The 26,202-nt window shown below is 42.5% G+C and overlaps 1 protein-coding gene across 1 annotated transcript in view; it reads left to right on the plus strand.

The window, feature by feature from the left end:
- Positions 1 to 26,202, plus strand: part of LOC115225095 (lysine-specific demethylase 5A-like) — a 139,116-nt gene that overhangs the window by 87,211 nt on the left and 25,703 nt on the right. Inside the window, 11 exon segments of the mRNA XM_029796019.2 lie at positions 323 to 442; positions 2,177 to 2,332; positions 4,474 to 4,566; positions 6,412 to 6,500; positions 7,662 to 7,824; positions 9,021 to 9,140; positions 12,723 to 12,917; positions 15,255 to 15,369; positions 16,705 to 16,902; positions 18,511 to 18,661; positions 23,345 to 23,462. Coding sequence (XP_029651879.2) covers positions 323 to 442; positions 2,177 to 2,332; positions 4,474 to 4,566; positions 6,412 to 6,500; positions 7,662 to 7,824; positions 9,021 to 9,140; positions 12,723 to 12,917; positions 15,255 to 15,369; positions 16,705 to 16,902; positions 18,511 to 18,661; positions 23,345 to 23,462 — 1,518 coding nt within the window.

Below are 26,202 nucleotides of genomic sequence, written 5' to 3' on the forward strand. Positions count from 1 at the left end.
GCATTCTCAGATGCAGAATAATAATTCTGAAAAAAGCCCAAATAGGATACAACATCCTTATAAAATTATTATTGCGTTGTCAAAACTAAAACCATTCCGTCCCTCCATGGCATTTTTGAGGGCTTCTGTTTGTAACTTGTCATACAAGGGAGTCGATTGATATACGTCGTTCTGGGTCATCCCACATGACAATTCCCATGACATGGGATCGAAAAAGGGATTCATTTATTCACCTCTCTACTCCACCCCTGTTTTCCTTTTGCTCTTGTAAAATTCATCTACCCCCATCATGTGTTCAATCTCTTGCTTCTGTTCTGTTCAGGCTTGCAAACCCCTTCATGATGTCTACGGATTTGAGCAGGCTGCCAAAGAATACACACTGCAATCATTTGGAGAAATGGCAGATCAGTTCAAGTCGGATCACTTCAATATGCCTGTTCATGTAAGGACCTTGCTCTTGTTAATATACATCTTCCACCCAGAAGGGCGGCGAGCTGGCAGAACCGTTAGCACGCCGGGCGAAATGCGTAGCCGTATTTCGTCTGCCGTTACGTTCCGAGTTCAAATTCCGCCGAGGTCGACTTTGCCTTTCATCCTTTCGGGGGTCGATAAATTAAGTACCAGTTACGCACTGGGGTCGATGTAATCGACTTAATATCTATGTCTGTCCTTGTTTGTCCCCTCTGTCTTTAGCCCCTTGTGGGTAATAAAGAAATAGGTATTTCGTCGTTCTGAGTTCAAATTCCGCCGGGGTCGACTTTGCCTTTCATCCTTTCGGGGGTCAATAAATTAAGTACCAGTTACGCACTGGGGTCGATGTAATCAACTTAATCCGCTTGTCTGTCCTTGTTTGTCCCCTCTGTGTTTGGCCCCTTGTGGGTAGTAAAGAAACAGATACATATACATCTTCCACCCATGACCCCACCCTCCTGCAACATTTGAAGGACTAAGTTATTCAAATACCTGCCAGATTCCACTTATTTCTTATTTTTATTCTCCTAAACTTTCTTTGCGTCTTGCAAATTTTCAATAGTCTTGACTCTCATTTTGTTTGTCATTAACACAACATTTTGGCTGATACACCCTCCAGCCTTCAAGACACCTGACAAAGGACAAATATCCGTCAAATGTAAATAATGTGAGGTTGTGAGTTCATTTCTGGTGGACCGTTATGTCCTTGAGCAAGACTCTTTATTTCACATTGTTCCGGTTCACTCAGCTGGCAGAAGTAATTCAAAGGGTCAGCCTTGTCACGTTCTGTGTCACACTGAATCTCCCTGTGAACTACATTCCCAGTACACATGTCTGTGGAGTACTCAGCCACTTGCATATTTATCTCACGAGCAGGCTGTTTCGTGGATCAGATATACTTGAACCCTAATTATAATAAGCGATGGAGTGCCAGTATTTATGTGTGTGTGTGTATATATATATACACACACACACACATATATATATATATATATATATATATAAACAATGTGCATTGTCAGTTTAATTAAAAAATTCTATATGTGGCTGAAGATTGCTCGACATTTTAAAACTGATGTAATACTTGCATTGTTTAATAAAATGAAGTAGCATGAAACGATTGTACTACTCTAACTTGGATATCCTTGTTGCTTACTTTGATTATAATCACTCCCATTTGATTTATATGGATAATACCATACAAAATTCTGGTGCCTTCAACTTAAGTACCATATTCATCTGAATCTAAATTTTACTGAACTTATATATATATATATATATATATATATATCATCATCATTTAACGTCCGTTTTCCATGCTAGCATGGGTTTGACGGTTCGACCGAAGTCTGGTAAGCCATGGAGGCTGCACCAGGCTCCAGTCTGATTTGGCAATGTTTCTATAGCTGGATGCCCTTCCTAAAGCCAACCACTCCGTGAGTGTTTTTTTACGTGCCACCTGCACAGGAGCCAGTCAAAGTGGCGCTGGCATCGGCCATGATCGGTTGGTGCTTTTTACACGCTACCAGCACGGACGCCAGTCAGGCGACGCTAGTAACTGCCACGCTCGAACGGTGCTTTTACACACATATATATACTCTTATCTATCTATTTGTCTATTCACAAACACCATGTACACGCATACACACACCATGTACTGTATATATTTCTTCATGACTTCTGTTTTACCCCCATTCTATTCTAGATGGTCTCATTTGATCAAGTGGAAAAGGAATTTTGGCGTCTTGTGAACACCCTTGAAGAAGAAGTGTCTGTCCAGTATGGAGCAGACATCCACGCCATGGAGAAAGGAAGTGGATTCCCCACCAAGGGCAACAAACAGACCTTTCCTGAAGACGAAGTCAGTTCTTTCCCCTCTTTTCTCTTCATTTCTCTCTCTGGAAGTCGGGGTGGTGTCAGTGAATTGTGTTTAAGTATAAAGCGGTGGTGGATGTCATGGTGGGATCACACTGATATTTAGCATGTTTAACCCTTTAGTGTTCAGATTATTCTATCAAACATAATGCCTATTGATTCCCATTGATTTGAATTAATCGTGCATTATCTCATATCTTCAAGATCTTGATGGTGTAATTACTTAATGTAGAATAACATTGTAGGGTAGGTGTGAGAGCCTGGATCTGGCCAGCTTGAACATAAAACAGGTAGAATACTTTTGGCCGGATATGGCCGGTTTAAATACTAAAGGGTTAAGTATAAAGCAGTGGTGGATGTCATGGTGGGATCACACTGATATTTAGCATGTTTAAGGTTCATTTTTTCCTATGCTGGTAAGGGTTGGATGAGACTTGTTGAGGCAGTATCCTATGGCTCCATGCCTGCCCTTCCTGCCCTCAGCCTAGTTTCCAAGTCTGGCTGCTGTGCAAAAGACTAGCAGAATGCTGTTGGTGTTTCACCCATTACAAACCACACAGACCAGAAAACCAGATGGGTTTACTGCAGTCATTAACACTAGTACTGACTCATAAGTGGGGACACTGTTTTATGATTTAGTAGCTTAATCCATTTGTTACCAACCCGGCTGAAACTGGTTCTGGCTCTCTGTAGTACAAATGTCTTGTTTTCATAAGTTCTGAATTAAAATCCCTCACCAAACCTTAGTCACAATTTATGTTCCTAACACTAGCTGAATGATGACTAAGTTATTTTACTAAATTCTTTGTTATATTTAAAATTGATTGAAAGAAACACAGAATATCTGAACAGAAATATGGTAACAAAAGGGTTAAAGACAGTCAGTCAAATGTGCCTTCAATTTGCACAAGATTTGGCTGCTATTTCTAACAAGTGTAACAAAATCTGCAAATTTACCCTTTTGATACCAACCCGGCTGAAACCACCTCTGGCTCTGTAGTACAAATGTCTTGTTTTCATAAGTTCTGAATTAAAATCTTCCACCAAACCTTAGTCACAATTTATGTCCCTAACACTTAGCTTAAGGATAAGTTATTTTAATAAATTCTTTGTTATATTTCAAATTAATTGAAAGAAACACAGAACATCATCATCATCATCGTTTATCGTCTGTTTTCCATGCTAGCATGGGTTGGATGGTTCGACTGGGGTCTGGGAAGCCAGGAGGCTGCACCATGCTCCAGTCTGATCTGGCAGTATTTCTACAGCTGGCTGCTCTTCCTAACGCCAACCACTCCATGAGTGTAGTGGGTGCATTTTACGTGCCACCGGCACAGGGGCCAGAGGAGGTTGGCAAACGGCCACGATCGGTTGGTGCTTTTACGTGTGACTGACATGGATGCCAGTCAGGCTGTGCTGGCATCTGCCATGTTTGGATGGTGCTTTTTACGTGTCCCTGGCACTGGTATCTCAACTACAATTTCCATTTGATTTTTATCTCAAAATAAATAAACAGTGACGAAAGGGTTAAGTTTAAGCAACAACAAAAACCTCCCTTAAATTATTTTGATTGTGAATTCATAGCAAATGACAAGAAATCCACAAGAAAACCCTTAATCCACAGCAGAGGATAATGCCGCTACCCTACTCTCTTTTCATCATCATCATCATCGTTTAACGTCCGTTCCCCATGCTAGCATGGGTTGGACGGTTCGACCAGGGATCTGGGAAGCCAGAAGGCTGCACCAGGCTCCAGTCTTATCTGGCAATGTTTCTACAGCTGGATGCTCTTCCTAACGCCAACCACTCCGTGAGTGTAGTGGGTGCTTTTTACGTGCCACCTGCACTGGTGCCAGGCGAGGCTGGCATTGGCCACGGTCGGATTGGTGCATTTTACGTGCCACCGGCACGGAAGCCAGTCGAGGCGGCACTGGCTTCAGCCACGATTCGGATGGTGCTTTTTACGTGCCACCGACACGGAAGCCAGTCGAGACGGCGCTGGCATCGGCCAGTGGCGCTAATTATGATTTAATAATTTTATTATTGAAAATTTTTTTTGCCCTAAAATGATATCCCAACTGTTTTTGTGGTTTATGTGTATATATTTTTTTTTTTTATATTGTTCAGGAATATATCAATTCTGGTTGGAATTTGAACAATTTGCCAGTCTTGGAAAAGTCCGTACTTTGCCATATAAACGCAGACATTTCTGGAATGAAGGTAAGGAAAAACAAGAAGTAGTAGCAGCAGCAGTAGTAGTAGTAGTGTTAGTAGTAGCGATTTCAAATTTTGCACATGGCCAGCAATAGCAGTGTTGGGGTTAGGGTTATTACATCAACCTCAGTGCTCAACTCATACGTACTTTATCGGCCCTGAAAGAATGTAAAGCAAAGTTGACCTCGGTGGAGTTTGAACTCAGAACATAAAGAGCTTCACCTTCTCCAGTTGAAGACGGTGTAGGAATGAGTTTCCAGTTTTTGGTGAACAACCTGCACAAATGTTTTGTCTATTGTGACGAAATGTGTGTGCCGCACACTAAGCTCACTCTCTCCATCAAATCGATGTTGTTACCCGTACAGGTGCACAAGATGTGGAAATGATCACAGAGAGAGCAACATGAAACGAAGTGTTTTGCTCAAGAGCACAACACACTGCTTGTTATGGGAATCGAACCCCTTGTCTAGTGATAATGAGTGCAACACCCAAACCACTGGGCCACACAGCTTCTCTTAACAGCAGCAATAATAATAATAATGGTAATCCTTTCTGCTAGAGGCACAAGGCCTGAAATTTGTAGGGAGGGGACTGGTTGATCATATCAACCCCAGTGCGTAACTGGTGCTTAATTTATCGATCCCGAAAGGATGAAAGGCAAAGCTGACCTCGGCAGAATTTGAACTCAGAATGTCGTGACATGAAATACTTCTGAGCATTTCGCTTGGCATGCTAATGATTCTGACATCTTGCTGCCTTAATAACAACAACAACAACAACATTAATACCTGCCCTGATTCAGTGGCAGGCAATGGCTCTTGTGACTTCTGATCTTAACTGATTGGAAGTGTTTTCATGTACATTGTTTTGTCTTGGTATAAAAGATGGGCTACAGCAAATATTCTGCTCAATACCACAGATTTGCTTGTCAGTTGTTTGACCGTAACCAGTTGAGCATGTCCCTTGGGGGCTGACGATATGTGCATCTCTGATCACGAGCAGAAGTAGTGGGGGAGTATCATAGCCATGTGTTGAATGGAATTCTTTGGGGTTTGGATAATTCACCTTTGGAAATATGGGCATTTCGTTCAACATCTTTAAACAACACTTATTCAGGAAGTTTTTCAGTGGGATGGGCTACTCAAACTGAAGAAAATTCTAACTGGGCCCCATCTGCAAGGTCATGCGCTGTTAATCTTGATATGAGGTCACCATGTTGTGCACATATGGTTGTGATGCATGCGCCTGGGCTACCCTTATCAGACAGGTAGTCTTGATGGGTATACTGGGTTTCGTATATTTGTACCCCAGTGTCACTTCGATAGCATGCACTGCTCTCTCAATAATAATAATATAATAATAATGTAAAGTATACTAGCCATCTCAATATGACTAACCACTAATGGTGGGTGTTACTGTAGCTTTTAGCCCCAGGAGATCATCGTCTCCAGCTGACTTTAGGCACACTATCTGTGCACTTGTGGTATTTGCAAAGGGAGGTCATCCCTCTCTCGAAAACCTAAGTGACACGCACGGACTGCAGTTTGTAGGTATTTGCTTGTCTTTGGCGTACGGCAATCACCGGCTGTTGATGAAGGGAGACCTGTTTGCAAATATTTATTTATAACACCCACCCTTAGTGGTTAGCCATATTGAGATGGCTAGTATACTTTACGTCGTCGAGCAGTCACTGTTTACATCTCGTTCAATAATAATAATAATAAAAAATTGTTTGTAGGGCAGCCATAAAGATGTGTTTGATTTGACTTAAGACTGTTTCTTGTGAATTTTTCTTAAATTGATTTCAAGAGTTTCATCTTCTGTCTCTTTCGTTCCTTTGTCTATTTTTAGATCCCTTGGTGTTATGTTGGTATGTGTTTCTCCTGTTTTTGCTGGCACAATGAGGATCACTGGAGTTACTCCATCAATTACATGCATTGGTAAACCTCACTTCCTTTAATAATAATAATAATAATAATAATAATAATAATGGTTTCAGATTTTGGCACAAGGCCAGAAATTTTTTAGGGGAAAGGGCAAGTCGATTACATCATCTCCAGTGCTCAACTGGAACTTGATTTATTGACCCTGAAGGGGGATGAAAGGCAGAGTCAACCCTTGGTGAGAGGGGCAAAAAGCTGCTCAGTATTTTGCCTGGTATGATAGTGATTCTGCCAGCTCACTGCCTAGTAGTAGTAGTAGCAGCAATAATAACCATTTTACTATAGGAGCAAGGCCTGAAATTTGCAGGTAGAGGGACTAGTCCACTACATCGACCCCAGTGTTTCACTGGTACTTAATTTATCAACCCTGAAGAGATGAAAGGAGATGTCAACCTCAGCAGCGTTTGAACTCAGAAACTAAAGATAGACAAAATACTGCTAAGCGTTTCGCCCAGCATGTTAACAACTTTGCCAGCTCACTACCTTAATAATAATAATAATAATAACCCTTCCTAATATAGCACAAGGCCTGAAATTTTTTGGGGTTGTGACTAGTCGAATACATTGACCCCAGTGTTCCACAGGTATGGGTGAAATACTGCTAAGCATTTCACCTGCCAACTTGGGGCCTTGCATAATAATAATAATAATAATAATAATCGTAATAGATGTTCAGTTAGATTGTAATGTCAGGATGTAGATAATGTGTATTGTAGAGTTTTGATCGAAGGAGAGGCGAGTGTGGTCGGAGAGAAAGTCTAGTCCCTTTTTAAAGTTCTCTCGACCAATTTTCCATAGAAACTAAAGCCACTGCTGGAAGTTTCATCTATCTGAGCAGTGCAATCAAAGATGGAAATGTGTGCATATAAGTTTCCAAGAATCTGTTTAATAAGTAGAATTAGTTTATCCAGTTGTGTTGCACTGCTTTATTTGGTGGCAATTAAAGCAATATGGTCATGGATGTTTAATGGATTGGATGTTTAATGGGTTGGATGTGGTGCTGATGAAAGGGCAACAACTCCTGAAATCTGCATATACACACATTACTTATTTTGCTCTATCTTCGATTGTATTTTTGACATAAGCGTATTATTTGTATAAAAAACGTAACTTTCATTATTATTATTGTTGATCCCATACCTTTGATTTTCCCTACAGGGGTGAACCGAAGACCTGGTACGGTGTTCCTGGTGAAGCAGCAGAATTCTTTGAAGATTCAATGCGTAAATCAGCCCCTGAACTTTTTGAACAATCTCCAGATCTCCTACATCAGCTGACTACCATAATGAACCCTAACATTCTCATGTCTATGGGCGTACCGGTAAGTAGTGCTGTGAAGGGGGTTGTCATTAGGGTGGATGGGCTGGAGGCAGGGCTGTGTGCGGTCCAGTGGTTAGGGTGTTGCACTTGCAATCACAAGATCATGGTTTCAATTTCCAGACCAACTGCGTGTTGTGTTCTTGAGCAAGGCACTTCACTTTATGTTCCTGTATTCCATTCACTGGTACGCTGTGATGGACTGGCATTCTGTTCACAGGAACTGTTGGCCTGCCTACAAACCTAACTGACGGGTTGATGGCATTTGGAAGCCATGACAATGCAAGGAAGCACGTTGTGACTAGTGGTCATCATCCTCCTCATTTAATGTCCTCTTTCCATGCTGGCATGGGTGGGACGGTTTCACAGAAGCCTGCACCAGGCTTCTGTGGCTGCTTTGGCAAGGTTTTTACAGCTGGATGCCCTTCCTAACACCAACCACTTTACAGTGTGGACTGAATACTTCTTGCGTGGCGCCTGTACTGACAGGGTCACCAAGTACCTTGCAAGACAAAAAAACCCTCTTTTGAGAGGCAAGGGGTAATTGGAAGAGGGGGTTAAAAAAAAACATTTGATATGGAATATCTTCTACTATAGCTTCTGGCTGACCAAAGCCTTGTGAGTGGATTTGGGAGTCGGAAACTGAAAGAAGCGTGTCTGTGTTTGTTCCCCACCACTGCTTGACAATCAGTATTGGTTTGTTTATGTCCCTGTAACTTAGTGGTTCGGCCAAAGGGAAAGACAGAATTGAATAATTAAATACTGGGGTTGATTAAAAAATGAAAAAAATAAATGTGCCCTTTTAAAGCCTAGCCAGGCTCATGGGCCCGGTTTCCCGGTTTCTATGGTGTATGTGTTTCCCAGCTGGACGGGACTCCAGTCCATCACAGCATTACTCATTTTTGCCAGCTGAGTGGACTGGAGCAACGTGAAATGAAGTGTTTTGCTCAAGAACACAACGCGTCGCCCGGTCCAGGATTTGAAACCACAATCTTACAATCATGGTGCTGGCACCCTAACCACTGGGCCATGTGCCTCCACCTGGGATTGATTAGTTCACCTAAAATTCCTCAAGGCTGTGGTGCCCCAGTATGGCTGTAGTCTAACTCCTTTTTCCAGTCCTTTTGTTCAGTGATACCCTCGCCCACCCCTCCAGGCTTCATTGTTGTTGTTTCATCTTGTCTCTCTTCATCTGTTCAGGTGGTGAAAACCCATCAGGGAGCTGGAGAGTTTGTGGTGACATTTCCCCGTGCTTACCATGCTGGTTTTAATCAAGGCTACAACTTTGCTGAGGCTGTCAACTTCTGTCCTGCTGACTGGGTAAGTCCTTTTGTGTGTGTGTGTGTGTGTGTGTGCTAACTTTCTGTCCCTGCTAGGTGGATAAGGCATTTTATATTACCAGTTATGTGTGTGTCTGTGTGTCTACGGCATTTCTATAATCGTGTCCCAGTTGATCTGAGCAACGGAACAGCCTGGTTGCTCATGGAATCAACACACAAGTGGCTGAGCACCCCACAGACACACGTACCCTTAACCCTTTCGTTACTAACCCGGCCGAAAAATTTTTTGGTTCATAATACCAACCCGGCCGAGAGAACCTATTGTTATTTAAATGTAAATTTGATCCCAAATCTCGTTAGTACATTCGTTAAAACATGTGATTTCACTTTGTAAATAGTTGGGTTATAGTATCCGACATGGCTTGACGTGATATCTCAACTCAGTGAAGTTTGGGAGATTTTTTTCCACATTTTTTTTGGCATCGATTTTTCTTCAACTTTGAAAATGGATAGGAGTTTCATGTTATCAAGCATCGATTCTGAATTTAAAGCTTTTTCAACGGAAAATAGGGAGATATCGAGAAAAAGAATGAATGAGGTACAAAAGCATGTGGTGTACAATAATGAATGGGATATTTTTTTATCCGAAAATGAAAGCAGCGATTCCGAAGAAACAAAGCGGCGATGGTGGCAGCAAAGACGATTTTACATCGGAACGAAGTAAAAAACTTTAAAAAATGTTTTTATTAGCAATTTTTCTGAGGAGATAGATTATCTATAGTCTTTCTTAGGAAGCGAAACCATTAGACTTTATTATTTTCAGTATGCTTGTTTGGAGCGATCACTGTGGAAGCAAACTTACGCAGAGTGTAAACAAAAACCAAATGGGGGATCAAAGTTCGGAAAATTTGTGAAGCAAATACTGGGTACTGCTGTGGATTTAGTTTTTATACAGGGAAAATAATGTTAGTCAGCATGGCCTAGGGAACGATGTGGTCTGGAATTTATCACTTCCATACCATAACCAGGGCCGTATATTATTTTTTGACCGATTTCTTTAGTTCAGTCAAACTTGCGGTGGATTTAGATGGATTCCAGAATTTCAGTTTATTCCACTGTTATGGTACACCTGTTGTGCATTAAATTCAACTGATAATATAGTGATGTGCACAATTCTTCTTTATCAAAATTTTGTTGCATACCCATTTGAATATTAGCTGATGATTCATTTTCTATGGTGATGTTTAAACAAAATTTTAATATTTTTACCTTTTGCTCCATTTAAAATTTTTATATTTTTACATTTTGCTCAATTTACCTGGATTTACCTGTAATTAAAGTCAATTTGAGACAAAAGTTACGCAATAGAATTAAGAACCCTTTCTTTAATTATGTTCCAAATATCACATTAATATGTTGATAAGTGAAAAAGTTAGTTATTTAATGAAACAAGCCTAAATTCATGATTATTTTAGAATTTAATTGAAACTCATGAGGGGTGTATTTTGGTCAGAAATATAGTAACGAAAGGGTTAACGTAGTTCTCAGGGAGATTCAGCGTGACACAGTGTGTGACGAGGCTGGCCCTTTTTCAATGCCAGGGTCCACTCAGTTTTGCCAGTTGAGTGAACTGGAGCAGTTTGAGATTTGATTTTGGGAAGAAGGTTAAAGTCACAGCCATAGACCCACGATTCATCCCCTTTTGCCTTCCTCAACACAATCAAGGGGACCCTGGGCAGCTGGAACCCGATCCTTTTGGGGATGACCACACTCTACACACTTTACTTCCAAGCATCGCTGTAAACAATGGAAGCATGTGAAAACATTATAACTCAGTGTGCATGCATGACAGAATTATTATTATTATTATTATTATTACTACCACTATTGCTATTATTACTACTACTACTACCACTATTGCTATTATTATTATTATTTGCTATGCTCTGAGTGAAAAATTCAGCCGAGGTCAACTTGGCCTTTCATTCTTTCGGAGTTGATAAATTAAGTACCAGTTGCATACTGGGGTTGATCTAATCGACTGCCCCTCCCCCTCCACCAAAATTTTGGGCCTTGTGCCTAGAGTAGAAAAGATGATTATTATTATTAAGGTGGTGAGTTGGCAGAACTGTTAGTGCGCTGGATGGAATGCTGAGCAAGTATTTCACCCATCGTTAGGTTCTGAGTTCAAATTCTGCTGCAGTCGACTTTGCCTTTCATCCTTTTCGGGTGGATAAATTACATACCAGTTAAGTACTAGGGTTGATCTAATTGACTGGCCTTGTGCCTGTAATAGAAAGGATTATTATTATTATTATTATGAAGGTAGTGAGCTGGTGGAACTTACAGCGTGCTGGACAGAATGCTTAGTGATATTTCACCCGAGTTCAAATTCTGCTGAGGTCGACTTTGCCTTTCACCCTTTCAGGGTCAATAAAATAAGTACCAGTTGAACACTGGGGTTGATGTATTCAACTTATTCCCTCCCCGTCAAATTTCTCCCCTGTGGCAAAATTTGAAATCATCATCATCATTATTATTATTATTATTATGCGCAAGAGTGGCTGTGTGGTTAGTAGCTTGCTTACCAACCACATGGTTCCGGGTTCAGTCCCACTGCATGGCACCTTGGGCAAGTGTCTTATACTATAGTGTCGGGCTGACCAAAGCCTTGTGAGTGGATTTGGTAGATGGAAACTGAATGAAGCCCACCGCACATATATATATATATATATATATATATATATATATATATATATATATACACATACATATAAAAATAAATAAATGGTACAACAAGGCACCGATATTTACTAGAAAATAGCGAACGTAATAAATACGACGCTAATGTATAGCTTCACTGCGTATGTACTAGTAAAGATGCGTGTGTGCAACAAACATGAAAAAAATTTGTCTTACCTCTAGGAAGAATATCTGAAAGATGGAAAACCTAGAAATGGATAATGTAGTACCGGTTTCAGACTCTTCAAATACGTTTGACAACATAGATTTGATTTGTCTTCATCAGCTGCATATACCTCGACAACATTTCAAATGTTGCCACATCTCTGCCAGTACACTCGTCTGAACGCCAAAACGTTAACAGAACGATAACAGTGAAGAAGTTTCAATGAAAATAATAATGCAAATATATATATATATATATTTGTGCGTATGTGTTTGTCCCCCGACATCGCTTGACAACCGATGTTGCTTTGTTTACGTCCCCGTCACTTAGCAGTTCGGCAAGAGATACCGATCGAATAAGTACTAGGCTTACAAAGAATAAGTCCCGGGGTCGATTTGCTTAACTAAAAGCGGTGCTCCAGCATGGCCACAGTCAATTGACTGAAACAAATAAAAGAAGAAGAAGGTGGCAAGCTGGCAGACTCATTAAGATGTTGGGCAAAATGCTTAGCAGCATTTCTTCATCTTTATGTTCTGGGTTCAAATTCTGCCAAAGTTGGCTTTGCCATTCACCCCTTCGGGGTTGATAAAACAAGTGCTAGTTTATCACTGGGGTCCCTTCCCTTGACACTGCTGCCTTTGTGTCAAAATTTTAAACCATTATTAGTATTATTATTTTTACTAATTTGTTTACTTTTTTTGCTCTTAATTTCAGTTGCCAATTGGCCGTGTTTGTATCGATTACTATCGTAAACTACAGCGACAGTGTGTGTTTTCACACGAAGAGTTGATCTGTAAGATGGCCGCAGACCCAGACAGCCTGGACTTCCACTTGGCCGCTGCCACACACAAAGACATGTTGGTGATGGTCGACGATGAGAAGAAACTTCGTAAACGGCTGTTGGATATGGTAAGTGGGGGTCGGAAGAGGAGGAAGGTGATGGTTGACAGTCCCTGGGACAAGCAACTTTGGTTGGTAATGGGTGGTAATAGGCGGCGAGCTGGCAGAACCGTTAGCACGCCAGGCGAAATGCGTAGCCGTATTTTGTCTGTCGCTATGTTCTGAGTTCAAATTCCGCCGACGTCGACTTTGCCTTTCATCCTTTCGGGGTCGATAACTTAAGTACCAGTTACGCAGTAGGGTCGATATAATCGACTTAATCCCTTTGTCTGACCTTGTTTGTCCTCTCTGTGTTTACCCCTTGTGGGTAGTAAAGAAATAGGTATTACGTTCTGAGTTCAAATTCTGCCGAGGTTGACTTTGCCTTTCATCCTTTCGGGGTCGATAACTTAAGTACCAGTTACGCACTGGGGTCGATATAATCGACTTAATCCCTTTGTCTGACCTTGTTTGTCCCCTCTGTGTTTAGCCCCTCGTGGGTAGTAAAGAAATAGGTATTTCGTCCAGCATTACGTTCTGAGTTCAAATTCTGCCGAGGTTGACTTTGCCTTTCATCCTTTCGGGATCAATAAATAAAGTACCTGTTTCGCACTGGGGGTTGATGTAATCGACTTAATTCGTTTGTCTGTCCTTGTTTGTCCCCTCTGTGTTTAGCACCTTGTGGGTAATAAAGAAATAAATCGGTGGTCACTTTTGATTTCTGTTCTCTACCCTCCTCCACCTGTACATTATGTCTTACCTATAGATTTATTTTCATGTATCTCTCACCCACCCACCCATCTTTTCCACCAATGGCAACGTTGCATGTCAACCAGTCCAAAAGAAATCCCGACACACAAAGCTATTTAAAAGTCACCAACAGCTCTGTGGACTACATTGAACCATTTGTTACTTTATTTCTAATTATTCCAATTAAACTTTATATCGTTAATTTAGACACAAGTAAAAATATATTTACTGAGATCATTGGTGATGTGTCGTGATTGAGAAGAACTGTCAAGCCAAGTGAAATTGTAGTTGTAGGCTGAGGCCAGAACTTGTGCCGGTGGCGTGTAAATAGCACCTTCTGGGCGTTGGGCCTCACGGAAGCAATGTGGCCGATACCAGTGCTGTGTACCCAGCACAGGTGCTGGGTGTGTGTAAAAAGCACCTGCTGAGCGTTGGGCCTCATGGAGGCAATGTGGCCGATGCCAATGTTGTGCACCTGGCACCTATGTTGGTGGCGTATAGAAGGCACTTTTTGAGTGTTGGACATTATGGAGGTAATGATAAATTGGCCAAGACCTTTGGCGATATGGTGTGCTTGAAAAGAAGACCCATGAAGCTAAGTGGAATCATAGTCATGGCAGATACTGATGTCACACAACTGGCACTTATGATGGTGGCACATAAAAGCACCCATTACACTTTTGGAGTGGTTGGCATTAGGAAGCGCATCCAGCTGTAGAAGCCCTGCCAAATCAGACTGGAGCCTGGTGCAGCCCCTTAGCTTATCAGCCCTTGTCAAACTGTCAAACCCATGCCAGTATGGACAATGGACGTTGAAAGATGATGGTAAGTAAGGACATAAATAAAAAAAAAAGGTGGTAAAAGAATCAGTACTCAAATCCCAGAGGTAGAGCAGTATGCTTTTATTAATCTCAAAGGCGCAGGAGTGGCTGTGTGGTAAGTAGCTTGCTTACTAGCCACATGGTTCCGGGTTCAGTCCCACTGCGTGGCACCTTGGGCAACTGTCTTTTACTATAGCATCGGGCTGACCAAAGCCTTGTGAGTGGATTTGGTAGACGGAAACTGGAAGAAGCCCGTCGTATATATGTGTATATATATATATATATATATATTATAGGCACAGGAGTGGTTGTGTGGTAAGTAGCTTGCTTACCAACCACATGGTTCCGGGTTCAGTCCCACTGCATGGCACATTGGGCAAGTGTCTTCTACTATAGCCTTGGGCTGACCAAAGCCTTGTGAGTGGATTTGGTAGACGGAAACTGGAAGAAGCCCTTCGTACGTATATATGTATATATATATGTTTGTGTGTCTGTGTTTGTTCCCCCACCATTGCTTGACAACCGATGGTGGTGTGTTTACGTCCCCGTAACTTAGCGGTTCAGCAAAAGAGACTGATAGAATAAGTACTAGGCTTACAAAGAATAAGTCCCGGGGTCGATTTACTCGACTAAAAGGCGGTGCTCCAGCATGGCCGCAGGCAAATGACTGAAACAAGTAAAAGAGTAAACTGTTATTTCAGAGTCCCCCCCCCCCCGTTAAATGTTTGTTGTACGGTTGGGATCATGCTGTCAGTCTCATCTTCATCCTTGTCTCGTCCATCGTCTGTTTCCGCAGGGCACCACTGATGCTGAAAGAGAGGCCTTCGAGCTTTTGCCAGATGACGAGAGGCAGTGCGACTACTGCAAAACCACCTGTTTTCTTTCTGCCGTCACTTGCCCCTGTCGACCAAGTAAGTACACATCACAAGGTAACCGCTGGTGCTGTCTGTCTGTGTGTGTGTGTGTGTTTGTGTTTGTGTGTGTCTATCTGTGTGTGTGTTTGTGTGTGTGTGTGTGCGTGTGTGTGTGTGTGTGTGTGTGTGTGTGTCTGTGTGTGTGTGTGTCTGTGTGTGTGTCTGTGTGTGTGTGTGTGTCTGTGTGTGTGTGTGTGTATGTGTGTGCGCATATCCAACGTATTTCTTTGGTGTATGTGTTAAATTTGTTGCAGCAATCACAGAGCTGGTATTCACCATGTTGTGTGGACACTACAGTATGTGAGGAGGTGGAGATGAAATAATGTATTAGTATGTGATTTGTGTGTGTATACAGGCAACTACAACGTTATACGATAGTCACACTAAGAAGAATTCTGCCATAATACAAAATGTAAAAATCGAAATCTTTCAACATCAATGGAAATTGTAGCTGAGATACCAGTGCCGATAGCACGTAAGAGAACCGTCCGAACGTGGCCGTTGCCAGCACTGCCCCGACTGGCCTCTGTGCCGGTGGCATGTAAAAAGCACCATTCGATCGTGGCCGTTTGCCAGCCTCGTCTGGCACCTGTACAGGTGGCATGTAAAAAGCACCCACTACACTCTCGGAGTGGTTGGCGTTAGGAAGGGCATCCAGCTGTAGAAACACTGCCAGATCAGATTGGGGCCTGGCGCAGCCTCATGGTTTCCCAGACCCCAGTTGAACCGTCCAACCCATGCTAGCATGGAAAACGGACGTTAAACGATGATGATGAATTTCCTCATTGATTTCGTGTTGGTTGACTTCTATGTAACTACCAGCGTCGCCTAGCCTGATCGTTAACCAACGTCGCCATACTGGCACTTGTGCAGGTGGCACGTAAAAAAAAGCCCATTTGTGCATGGCTGTTGCCAGTACTGCCTGACTGGCCCCGTGCCGGTGGCATGTAAAAAAAACCCCACCATTTGGGCATGGCTGTTGCCAGTACTGCCTGACTGGCCCCGTGCCGGTGGCATGTAAAAAAAAAACCCCACCATTTGGGCATGGCTGTTGCCAGTACTGGCTGACTGGCCCCGTGCCGGTGGCATGTAAAAGCACCCACTACACTCTCGGAGTGGTTGGCGTTAGGAAGGGCATCCAGCTGTAGAAACTGCCAGATCAAGATTGGATCCTGGTGCAGCCTCCTGGCTCGCCAGCCCACAGTCAAACCGTCCATTGAAAAGCATAGAAAGCAGACGTTAAAACGATGATGATGTTGTGTTGGCAGCCTGTATACACACACGCACACTGGCGTCCGCATATACTGATGCATTTCATCTGCTCATCCGCAGACACTGTAATGTGCATCCACCATGTTGAGTACCTCTGTGATTGCCATCCGTCGCATCACTGTCTCCGATATCGCTACACGCTAGACGAACTTCCAGCCATGCTGCACCGAATCAAGGTACGAGCGGAGTGTTTCGACACTTGGAGGACCCGGGCCAAGCAGGTTTTGTCACCGTTGGAGTCTGATGGTACTAAAGTGGGTAAGTTGAGAAATTTTTTTTTTATTAACACCACCCCCCTCCTTCACTAAATATACCTTCTACAGTCCTGCTGTCATTTAGATTATAACACTTCCTCTTAAAAAGGGCGGCGAGCTGGCAGACACATTAGCGTGCTGGGCGAAATGTTTAGCGGTATTTCGTCTGTTGTTACGTTCTGAGTTCAAATTCCACCGAGGTCGACTTTGCCTTCATCCTTTCGGGGTTGATAAATTAAGTACCAGTTACGCACTGGGGTCAATGTAATTGACTTAATCCGTTTGTCTGTCCTTGATTGTCCTCTCTGTGTTTAGCCCCTTGTGGGTAGTAAAGAATTAGGTATTTCGTCTGTCGTTACGTTCTGAGTTCAAGTTCCGCCAAGGTCGACTTTGCCTTTCATCCTTTCGGGGTCGATAAATTAAGTACCAGTTACGCACTGGGGTCAATATAATTGACTTAATCCGTTTGTCTGTCCTTGATTGTCCTCTCTGTGTTTAGCCCCTTGTGGGTAGTAAAGAATTAGGTATTTCGTCTGTCGTTACGTTCTGAGTTCAAGTTCCGCCAAGGTCGACTTTGCCTTTCATCCTTTCAGGGTCGATAAATTAAGTACCAGTTACGCACTGGGGTCAATATAATTGACTTAATCCCTTTGTCTGTCCTTGTTTGTCCTCTCTGTGTTTAGCCCCTTGTGGGTAGTAAAGAATTAGGTATTTCGTCTGTCGTTACGTTCTGAGTTCAAGTTCCGCCAAGGTCGACTTTGCCTTTCATCCTTTCGGGGTCGATAAATTAAGTACCAGTTACGCACTGGGGTCAATATAATTGACTTAATCCGTTTGTCTGTCCTTGATTGTCCTCTCTGTGTTTAGCCCCTTGTGGGCAATAAAGAAATATGTAACACTTCCTCTTAAAAGGGCTGCTGGTCCCTCATAAGGTCAACCTCCCATCTGTTGTTGGAGCTTAATTACAGCTGAGTGGTCTGAGCCAGTGTGGAAACAAGTCTTTTGCTCAAAAAAGAAACAAAAGAAAAAGAAAAAAGAAAAGACAATGCATTGCTGCTCTGTCTGGAATTTGAAACCTTGATCTTACAAATACATTTTATCCACTAGGCCACAGCCCTAGTGATCGTCATCAGCAGCAACAGCAGTGGAGGCACAGTGGCCCAGTGGTTAGGGCAGCAGACTCGCAGTTTCAATTCCCAGACCGGGCGTTGTGTGTGTTTATTGAGTGAAAACCCTTAAAGCTCCATGAGGCTCTGGCAGGGGGTGGTGGCGACCCCTGTTGTACTCTTTCGCTCCAACTTTCTCTCACTCTTTCTTCCTGTTTCTTGTCCCCGACTTCCTACGCAACCGCTGAGCCTGGATGCGCATTCATCCATCTGTCGATGCTTTAGGTGTCGGGGGTTGACCTGCTTTCTCTTCTGCAGGTCTTACGAATAGCAAAGGACCACGTTTCGGACTTCTCCCACGAAGACCGCTTCGCTCACCAAACAAACAAAGAAGCAGCGACCGGAGCATGGGAAAGAAGATGTTAAATGAGAAGAAGAAGATGATGATGATGATGATGCTATTGGTGATGATGTAAAGTTATATTTGTGTGTTTTCATAATTTCAGATCTGGAAGAACTGAGGGAGTTAATTAACGAGGCTGAGACGAAGCATTTCCCAGATTCTTCCTTACTCGAGCGTCTCAACAATGTGGTGGTGGAGGCCGAGAAATGTGCCCTGGTTGCCAACCAACTGGTCTCGAAGAAGGTCAGGACAAGGTAAGCGCAGTGGTGGTTGTGTCTGGGTTGTTGTTTTTAACATGATGAGTAAACGATGAGATGGGCACGGCTGGAACGTCTTTGATTCTAGCTGTTTCGATCAGGGCTGATTTGGCTTAAACAGTAACTGAACTCGCCAACATTGTTCGACCGTGGTCGAGACAATGGAATTTACTATGTTACGCCAGACCTCACGGTCCATCATAGCATCACGGAGGTCCTGTTGCTGGATGCCTGTATCTCTGGAGATTACATCAGGGTAGGAGAGTGTGCGGCCTCTGGTATTGCGACCGTGGTCGAGACAATGGAATTTACTATGTTACGCCAGACTTCACGGTCCATCATAGCATCACGGAGGTCCTGTTGCTGGATGCCTGTATCCCTGGATATTACATCAGGGTAGGAGAGTGTGCGCCCTCTGGTATCGCGAGTAGATGGCTTCCAGAGGAGAAGAGTAGAAATTACCTTGTTTTCAGCTCTACAACAATATCCAGCAAACTGGACTCTTCTACCTTTCACAAGAGATGATGCAGGTGGTAGTTTCCCATATATTTGCATTTTGGTTGGATGGCGCCTCCACGAGAGATTTTGAGCTCTCATAAGGAGACAAGTGTAGGTTCCATCGAAACCGCCTCTCAAGCTTCTTTGATAACGTTCAGGTTTCTGAGCCATAGAGTAGAATTGGTTCGACTGTGGCTTTGAAGATTAATAACTGAATTAGCTTGACACGATCTACTCTATACTCTTCCTCTTTTATTGCTTCAGTCATTTGACTGTGGCCATGCTGGAGCACCGCCTTTAGTCGAGCAAATCGACCCCAGGACTTATTCTTAGTAAGCCTAGTACTTATTCTATCGGTCTCTTTTGCCGAACCGCTAAGTTACAGGGATGTAAACACACCAGCATCGGTTGTGAAGCGATGTTGGGGGGGACAAACACACACACACATATACACATATATACACACATATATATATATACATTATATACGACGGGCTTCTTTCAGTTTCCGCCTACCAAATCCACTCACAAGGCATTGGTCGGCCCGGGGCTATAGCAGAAGACACTTGCCCAAGGTGCCACGCAGTGAGACTGAACCCGGAACCATGTGGTTGGTAAGCAAGCTACTTACCACACAGCCACAAGCATATATTTCTGAACCCTACCCGTCTGATGGTGGTGGTGGTGGTGGCTTTGTACCTGAAATATATATATAAAAAAAAGCTTGCTCGATTTATTTTTATATTTGTATTGTTAGAAACTCTCCACTTTGCTTTTCTGTTTGAAATAAAAACAAAAAGCTTTGTAGAAGGGGAGATAACTACGGCGATTCTCTCCAAATGTTCCATTGAAGTCCTCGGTGGAGGTCATTTGGGTTTTGTTGCAACAGAAAATGATGTTTTAGCTCGATTTACAACTCCCTGATGCCTTCCATTTGTCCCCTGTGTTCCTTTAATTAGGGCATTAGGTTTCATCTAATTTAATCCAACTTCAGCCTTGTAATGCTTTTATGTTTAGACGATAAACAGCTCCCCTTATGTGTGTGTGTGTGTGTGTGTGTATTTTTGACTATTTTGCTACAGCCCTTGTTGTCATATATATATATATATATATATATATATATATGTATGTGTGTGTGTGTGTGTGGAGGTGCAATGGCCCAGTGGTTAGGGCAGTGGACTCGCGGTCGTAGGATCGCGGTTTCGATTCCCAGACCGGGCGTTGTAAGTGTTTATTGGGCGAAAACACCTAAAACTCCACGAAGCTCCGGCAGGGGGTGGTGGTGATCCCTGCTGTACTCTATCGCCGCAAATTTCTCTCACTCTTTCTTCTGTTGGCCTGCTCGCTTAGCCAGCGGGGTGGCATCATTTGAAGGCTAAAACAATGTGAAGCACATTGTGACCAGCGATGTGTAGCAACATCTGATAGCCTGGTCGGTCACGGTGATGTATATATATATATATATATATATATATATATATATATATATATATACTAAGCAATAAGGGTTTAGCAACGAATTGCCTTACCACATACCGAATTTAGAAATAGCAGTCAAAGGGTTATAGCTATTTCTTCTACTAAAAAGGGAGATCTCAGTAAAAACAGCATTTGGAAGGCAGACACAAACAGGTAAGAGAGAATGAATTGACTGCAATCTATCATACATTTTTTAGTTATCCACGGACGTACGTTTCGAAATCAAGTTTTAAGGAAAGCATAAGAATTAAATATTAAATATTAAATAATTCTATCTTACCGAAACTTCTTTTCTCTTCAGCGTGGAATACTATAATCATAAATGATTATATATTGAATTTTGAGATACTAGGAGGCACCAACTCAACTCAGTATCAGAGCGAGCTAGAATCTAGCTCGCTCTGATACTGAGTTGAGTTTGGTGCCTTCTGGTATCTCAAAATTCAATATATAATCATTTATGATTATAGTATTCTACGCTGAAGAGAAAAGAAGTTTCGGTAAGATAGAATTATTTAATATTTAATATTTAATTCTTATGCTTTCCTTAAAACTTGATTTCGAAACGTACGTCCGTGGATAACTAAAAAAATGTATGATAGATTGCAGTCAATTCATTCTCTCTTACCTGTTTGTGTCTGCCTTCCAAATGCTGTTTTTACTGAGATCTCCCTTTTTAGTAGAAGAAATAGCTATAACCCTTTGACTGCTATTTCTAAATTCGGTATGTGGTAAGGCAATTCGTTGCTAAACCCTTATTGCTTAGTATTACTTAAATTTTCCTCGAATGAGGCTTTTACATGCCGAAGACTACTTGGTGTAATTGATAATTTTTCCAAATTAATTAATTTCACCCTTCATTATTACTATATATATATATATATATATATTGGTAAAAATGGTAAGATAACAAAAGAAAGAAAGAGACCTCGTTATTATGTAAATAGAGGAATTTATCTGTAAATGTAATATGTAACAATTATTCGTAGCCAATATAAAACTCTGAGTTTCGGATGCTGAGGTGGAAATCCACAACACCATCTCTTTGGTTCACCATCTCTTCACTTATATGGCCGGATAACTGAAGAGATGGTGGTGTGGATTTCCACCTCAGCATCCAAAACTCAGAGTTTTATCTTGGCTACCGAATAATTGTCACATATTACATTTACAGATATATATAGATAATAATTTTTATAATTAGGGTTCAGCAAAAAAATTTGCTTCACCACATACCGAAATTTAGAAATAGCAGCTAAAGAAACAAGCTATTTCTCAACCATAAGAAAATCTCCCAGATAACATATACTCAAAAACCTTTCACATAGGTAAAGAGAAAAAACAACAAAATCCACTCAGCAATTTGGTTGACTGTGGATGCGTTTCAGAGTGAGATAGATTTGAAAAATGCAAAGATCACATTTCCATTCCCATCATTCTTGCTCTTCAGCACAGTACTTCAAGATTTTAAATTTGAGAGCCTATGTGAAAGGTTTTTGAGTATATGTTATCTGGGAGATTTTCTTATGGTTGAGAAATAGCTTGTTTCTTTGGCTGCTATTTCTAAATTTCGGTATGTGGTGAAGCAAATTTTTTTGATGAACCCTAATTATAATTATACTCATAATTATAAAAATTATTCTTTTAAGTTTATCGATAATGGTCCTTTTAACATGCTGAAACTACTTGGTAGAATTATTAATTAATTAATTAATTTTACCCTTAATTATTATTGATTTTATATATATATATACTAGCAGTATCGCCCAGTTTGCTCGGGTTTGTTTCGACCCTTTAGAATTGGAATTTTTGAAAAGTAAAAATTTTGCATTATGTAGCTTGTTATTCTCTTTAAGTGAACATTTTTCTGGTTGAAATACGTTGAAAACTGGCGACACAGCAGTCAAAAAATAGTAAAAAATAGGGATTTTCATAGAAAAAAAAGCACCTTTTTGATGTAAATAATTTTTGGTGTTAACATGGTCCGATTTGAATTTTTTCTTCTACGGAAGGAAGAGCAAGCCTTCTTCTATCATACTCTCAATGTTGGTCAACTTGCGCCGCAGGGTCTCAGAAAAGATAGTGTTAGTTGAAGGCTACCAAACCTGCCACACACAGACAACTTCAGCTTTATATATATATATATATCATCATCATCATTTAGCGTCTGCTTTCCATGCTAGCATGGGTTGGACGGTTCAACTGGGGTCTGTGAAGCCAGAAGGCTGCATCAGGCCCAGTCTGATCTGGCAGTGTTTCTAAGGCTGGATGCCCTTCCTAACGCCAACCACTTCGCGGGTGTAGTGGGTGCTTTTTACGTGCCACCCGCACAGGTGCCAGACGGTGCTGGCAAACGGCCAGGAACGGATGGTGCTTTTATGTGCCACCGGCACGGAGGCCAGTTGGGGCGGCGCTGGCAACAGCCATGAATGGATGGTGCTTTTTATGTGCCACCAGCACGGAGGCCAGTCGGGGCGGCGCTGGCAACGGCCACAATCGGATGGTTCGCTTACTTGTCACCGGCACTGGTATCACATCGGAATTTCCATTGATGTTAATCGACTTCGATTTTGGTTCTGCTTTCTGATTGATTTTGATTTTTTGTATATATATACACACACACACACACAGACACACACACACAAATGTATTATATATTGCTTGTGTATAATCGAGTGGGTTAACGGTGTTTTTGTTTTGCAGAAACAGGCAGGCTGGTGATGGCAAGTATGTAGCCAAACTGAGTTTAGAAGAACTGAAGTGTTTCTATGATCAAGTCAACGATTTGCCTTGTATCATACCAGAAGCTAAACTAGTAAAGGTATTTATTCTCCTCTCTCTCTCTTATGCTTTTATCACATTATTATTATTATTATTATTATTCTTACAAGGTGGCAAGCTGGCAGAATCGGAGAGGGCACTTGCCCTTAGTGTTCAGGCAAATCTTGGACTGTGGGGTTCCTCTTCGATTATCTCTCGGGGGCCCTCCTCTGTTATTTCTTTCTTTTTCTGTTGTATTCTATGTATGCTTCCTTTCATCATCATCATCGTCTAACGTCCGTTTTCCATGCTAGCATGGGTTGGACGGTTCGACTGGGGTCTGGGAAGCCAGGAGGCTGCACCAGACTCAAGTCTGATCTGGCAGAGTTTCTACAGCTGGATGCCCTTCCTAACGCCAACCATTCTGTGAGTGTAGTGGGTGCCTTTCACGTGCCAGACGAGGCTTGCAACGGCCACGATAGGTTGGTGCTTTCTATGTGACACTGGTACAGGGATCACATCTACAATTTCCATTGATTTTTGATGTTGATGTACTTGACTCAGTAGGTCTCCTCAAGCACAGGGTCGAAACGGTGTTTCTTTACTTGCCACCTACACAGGAGTCATTCCAGTGGCACTGGCAACGGCCGGGTGCCAGTCATAGGATTTGGTTCGATTTCGATTTCACTTGCCCCAACAGGTCTTCGCAAGCTATTTATTTGTTTTATTGTATATCAGATGTTGGGTGTCACGAAGGGGGCATCAAGGGATTGAGACTCGTTGCGGTTTACTTTGCTTGAGATGACACGTCAGCCTAAGTAAAATCGTTGTTGTCCTTGCAAACAGGTATGTCCTCCTGTATCCCTTTTTAGCTGAGTGATCCTGATGTTGTGGGTGCTGTGTAGAAGCACCTAGTACCCTCTGTAAAGTGGTTGGCGTTAGGAAGGGCCTCCGGTTGTAGAAACCATGACAAAAGAGAGATGAGGCTGGCCAGTTCCCGTCAAACTGTCCAACCCATGCCAGCATGGCAAAATCAACTTTAACACGTTGACACCTGAGCCTCGTTTTACGTTTTATCCCAGGGTCCCAATACGATACCTTAATTAATTTTGACATGTGTGACGTAATGTTTTTACACTATACCATACCTCTCAGAAAGCCCATAGGAAAGAAATTGAAAAGCAGCCTGCTGGTGGGTTGGGTGGGACTTGCTAACATACCACCATGACCCACCGGTAGGATGTGTGGGAGACAACGTGTTAAATGATGAGGATGATGAGGAGGATGATGTATACTTCCCAAGCCACAATCTAATGAGTGAAACCAGTATAAGATACAAGGTGTGTTTGTATATCTGGGACCTCAAGGGTATTCCCAGGCACTTGCCACATCTATATTTCTCTCTTCCGTTACTTAACCATCCTTGCGAGTACGCCTGGCATTTTTCCACCATCTTTATCCTGCTGTCTCCAACCTCTCTCTCTCTCTCTCCCCTCCTGCACTTCCCTCTGGTTGGGTAACCATGTATTTCCTTTGCAGTTGTGCACCTGTTTCTCTCTTCATTCCTGCTCCAGCTGGGTAACCTTGTACTTCCTCTACAGCCAGACACCCGTCTCTGTCTTTCTGCCTCATTATAACCTTTCATCACCTCCTCCAATGCACCCTCCCCTCTTGAAAATTTTTTTTTCGTCTTGGTGACCCTGTCAGTACGGGTACCACGCAGAAAGCACCCAGTTCAAACTGTAAAGTGGTTGGTGTTCGGAAGGGCATCCATCTGTAAAAACCTTGCCAAAACTGACCTCACCTCTGCTTGTGCCATGTAAAAAGCACTAAGTCCACTTTGCTGAGTGGTTGGTGTTCGGAAGGGCATCCAGCTGTTAAAACCTTGCCAAAACTGACCTCAACTGTGCTTGTGCCATGTAAAAAGCACTAAGTCCACTCTGCTGAGTGGTTGGTGTTAGGAAGGGCATCTAGCTGTTAAAACCTTGCCGAAACTGACCTCACCTGCGCTTGTGCCACGTAAAAAGCACCAAGTCCACACTGTAAAGTGGTTGGTGTTCGAAAGGGCATCCAGCTGTTAAAACCTTGCCGAAACTGACCTCACCTGCGCTTGTGCCACGTAAAAAGCACTAAGTCCACACTGTAAAGTGGTTGGTGTTCGGAAGGGCATCCAGCTGTTAAAACCTTGTCAAAACTGACCTCACCTGCGCTTGTGCCACGTAAAAAGCACCAAGTCCACACTGTAAAGTGGTTGGTGTTCGGAAGGGCATCCAGCTGTTAAAACCTTGCCAAAACTGACCTCACCTGTGCTTGTGACACGTAAAAAGCACCAAGTCCACACTGTAAAGTGGTTGGTGTTCGGAAGGCATCCAGCTGTTAAAACCTTGCCAAAACTGACCTCACCTGTGCTTGTGACACGTAAAAAGCACCAAGTCCACACTGTAAAGTGGTTGGTGTTCGGAAGGGCATCCAGCTGTTAAAACCTTGCCAAAACTGACCTCACCTGCGCTTGTGCCACGTAAAAAGCAATAAGTCCACACTGTAAAGTGGTTGGTGTTCGGAAGGGCATCCAGCTGTTAAAACCTTGCCAAAACTGACCTCACCTGCGCTTGTGCCACGTAAAAAGCACCAAGTCCACACTGTAAAGTGGTTGGTGTTCGGAAGGGCATCCAGCTGTTAAAACCTTGCCGAAACTGACCTCACCTGCGCTTGTGCCACGTAAAAAGCACTAAGTCCACACTGTAAAGTGGTTGGTGTTCGGAAGGGCATCCAGCTGTTAAAACCTTGCCAAAACTGACCTC

This window comes from Octopus sinensis, linkage group LG27, assembly GCF_006345805.1.
Source record: "Octopus sinensis linkage group LG27, ASM634580v1, whole genome shotgun sequence".
NCBI lineage: Eukaryota > Metazoa > Mollusca > Cephalopoda > Octopoda > Octopodidae > Octopus > Octopus sinensis.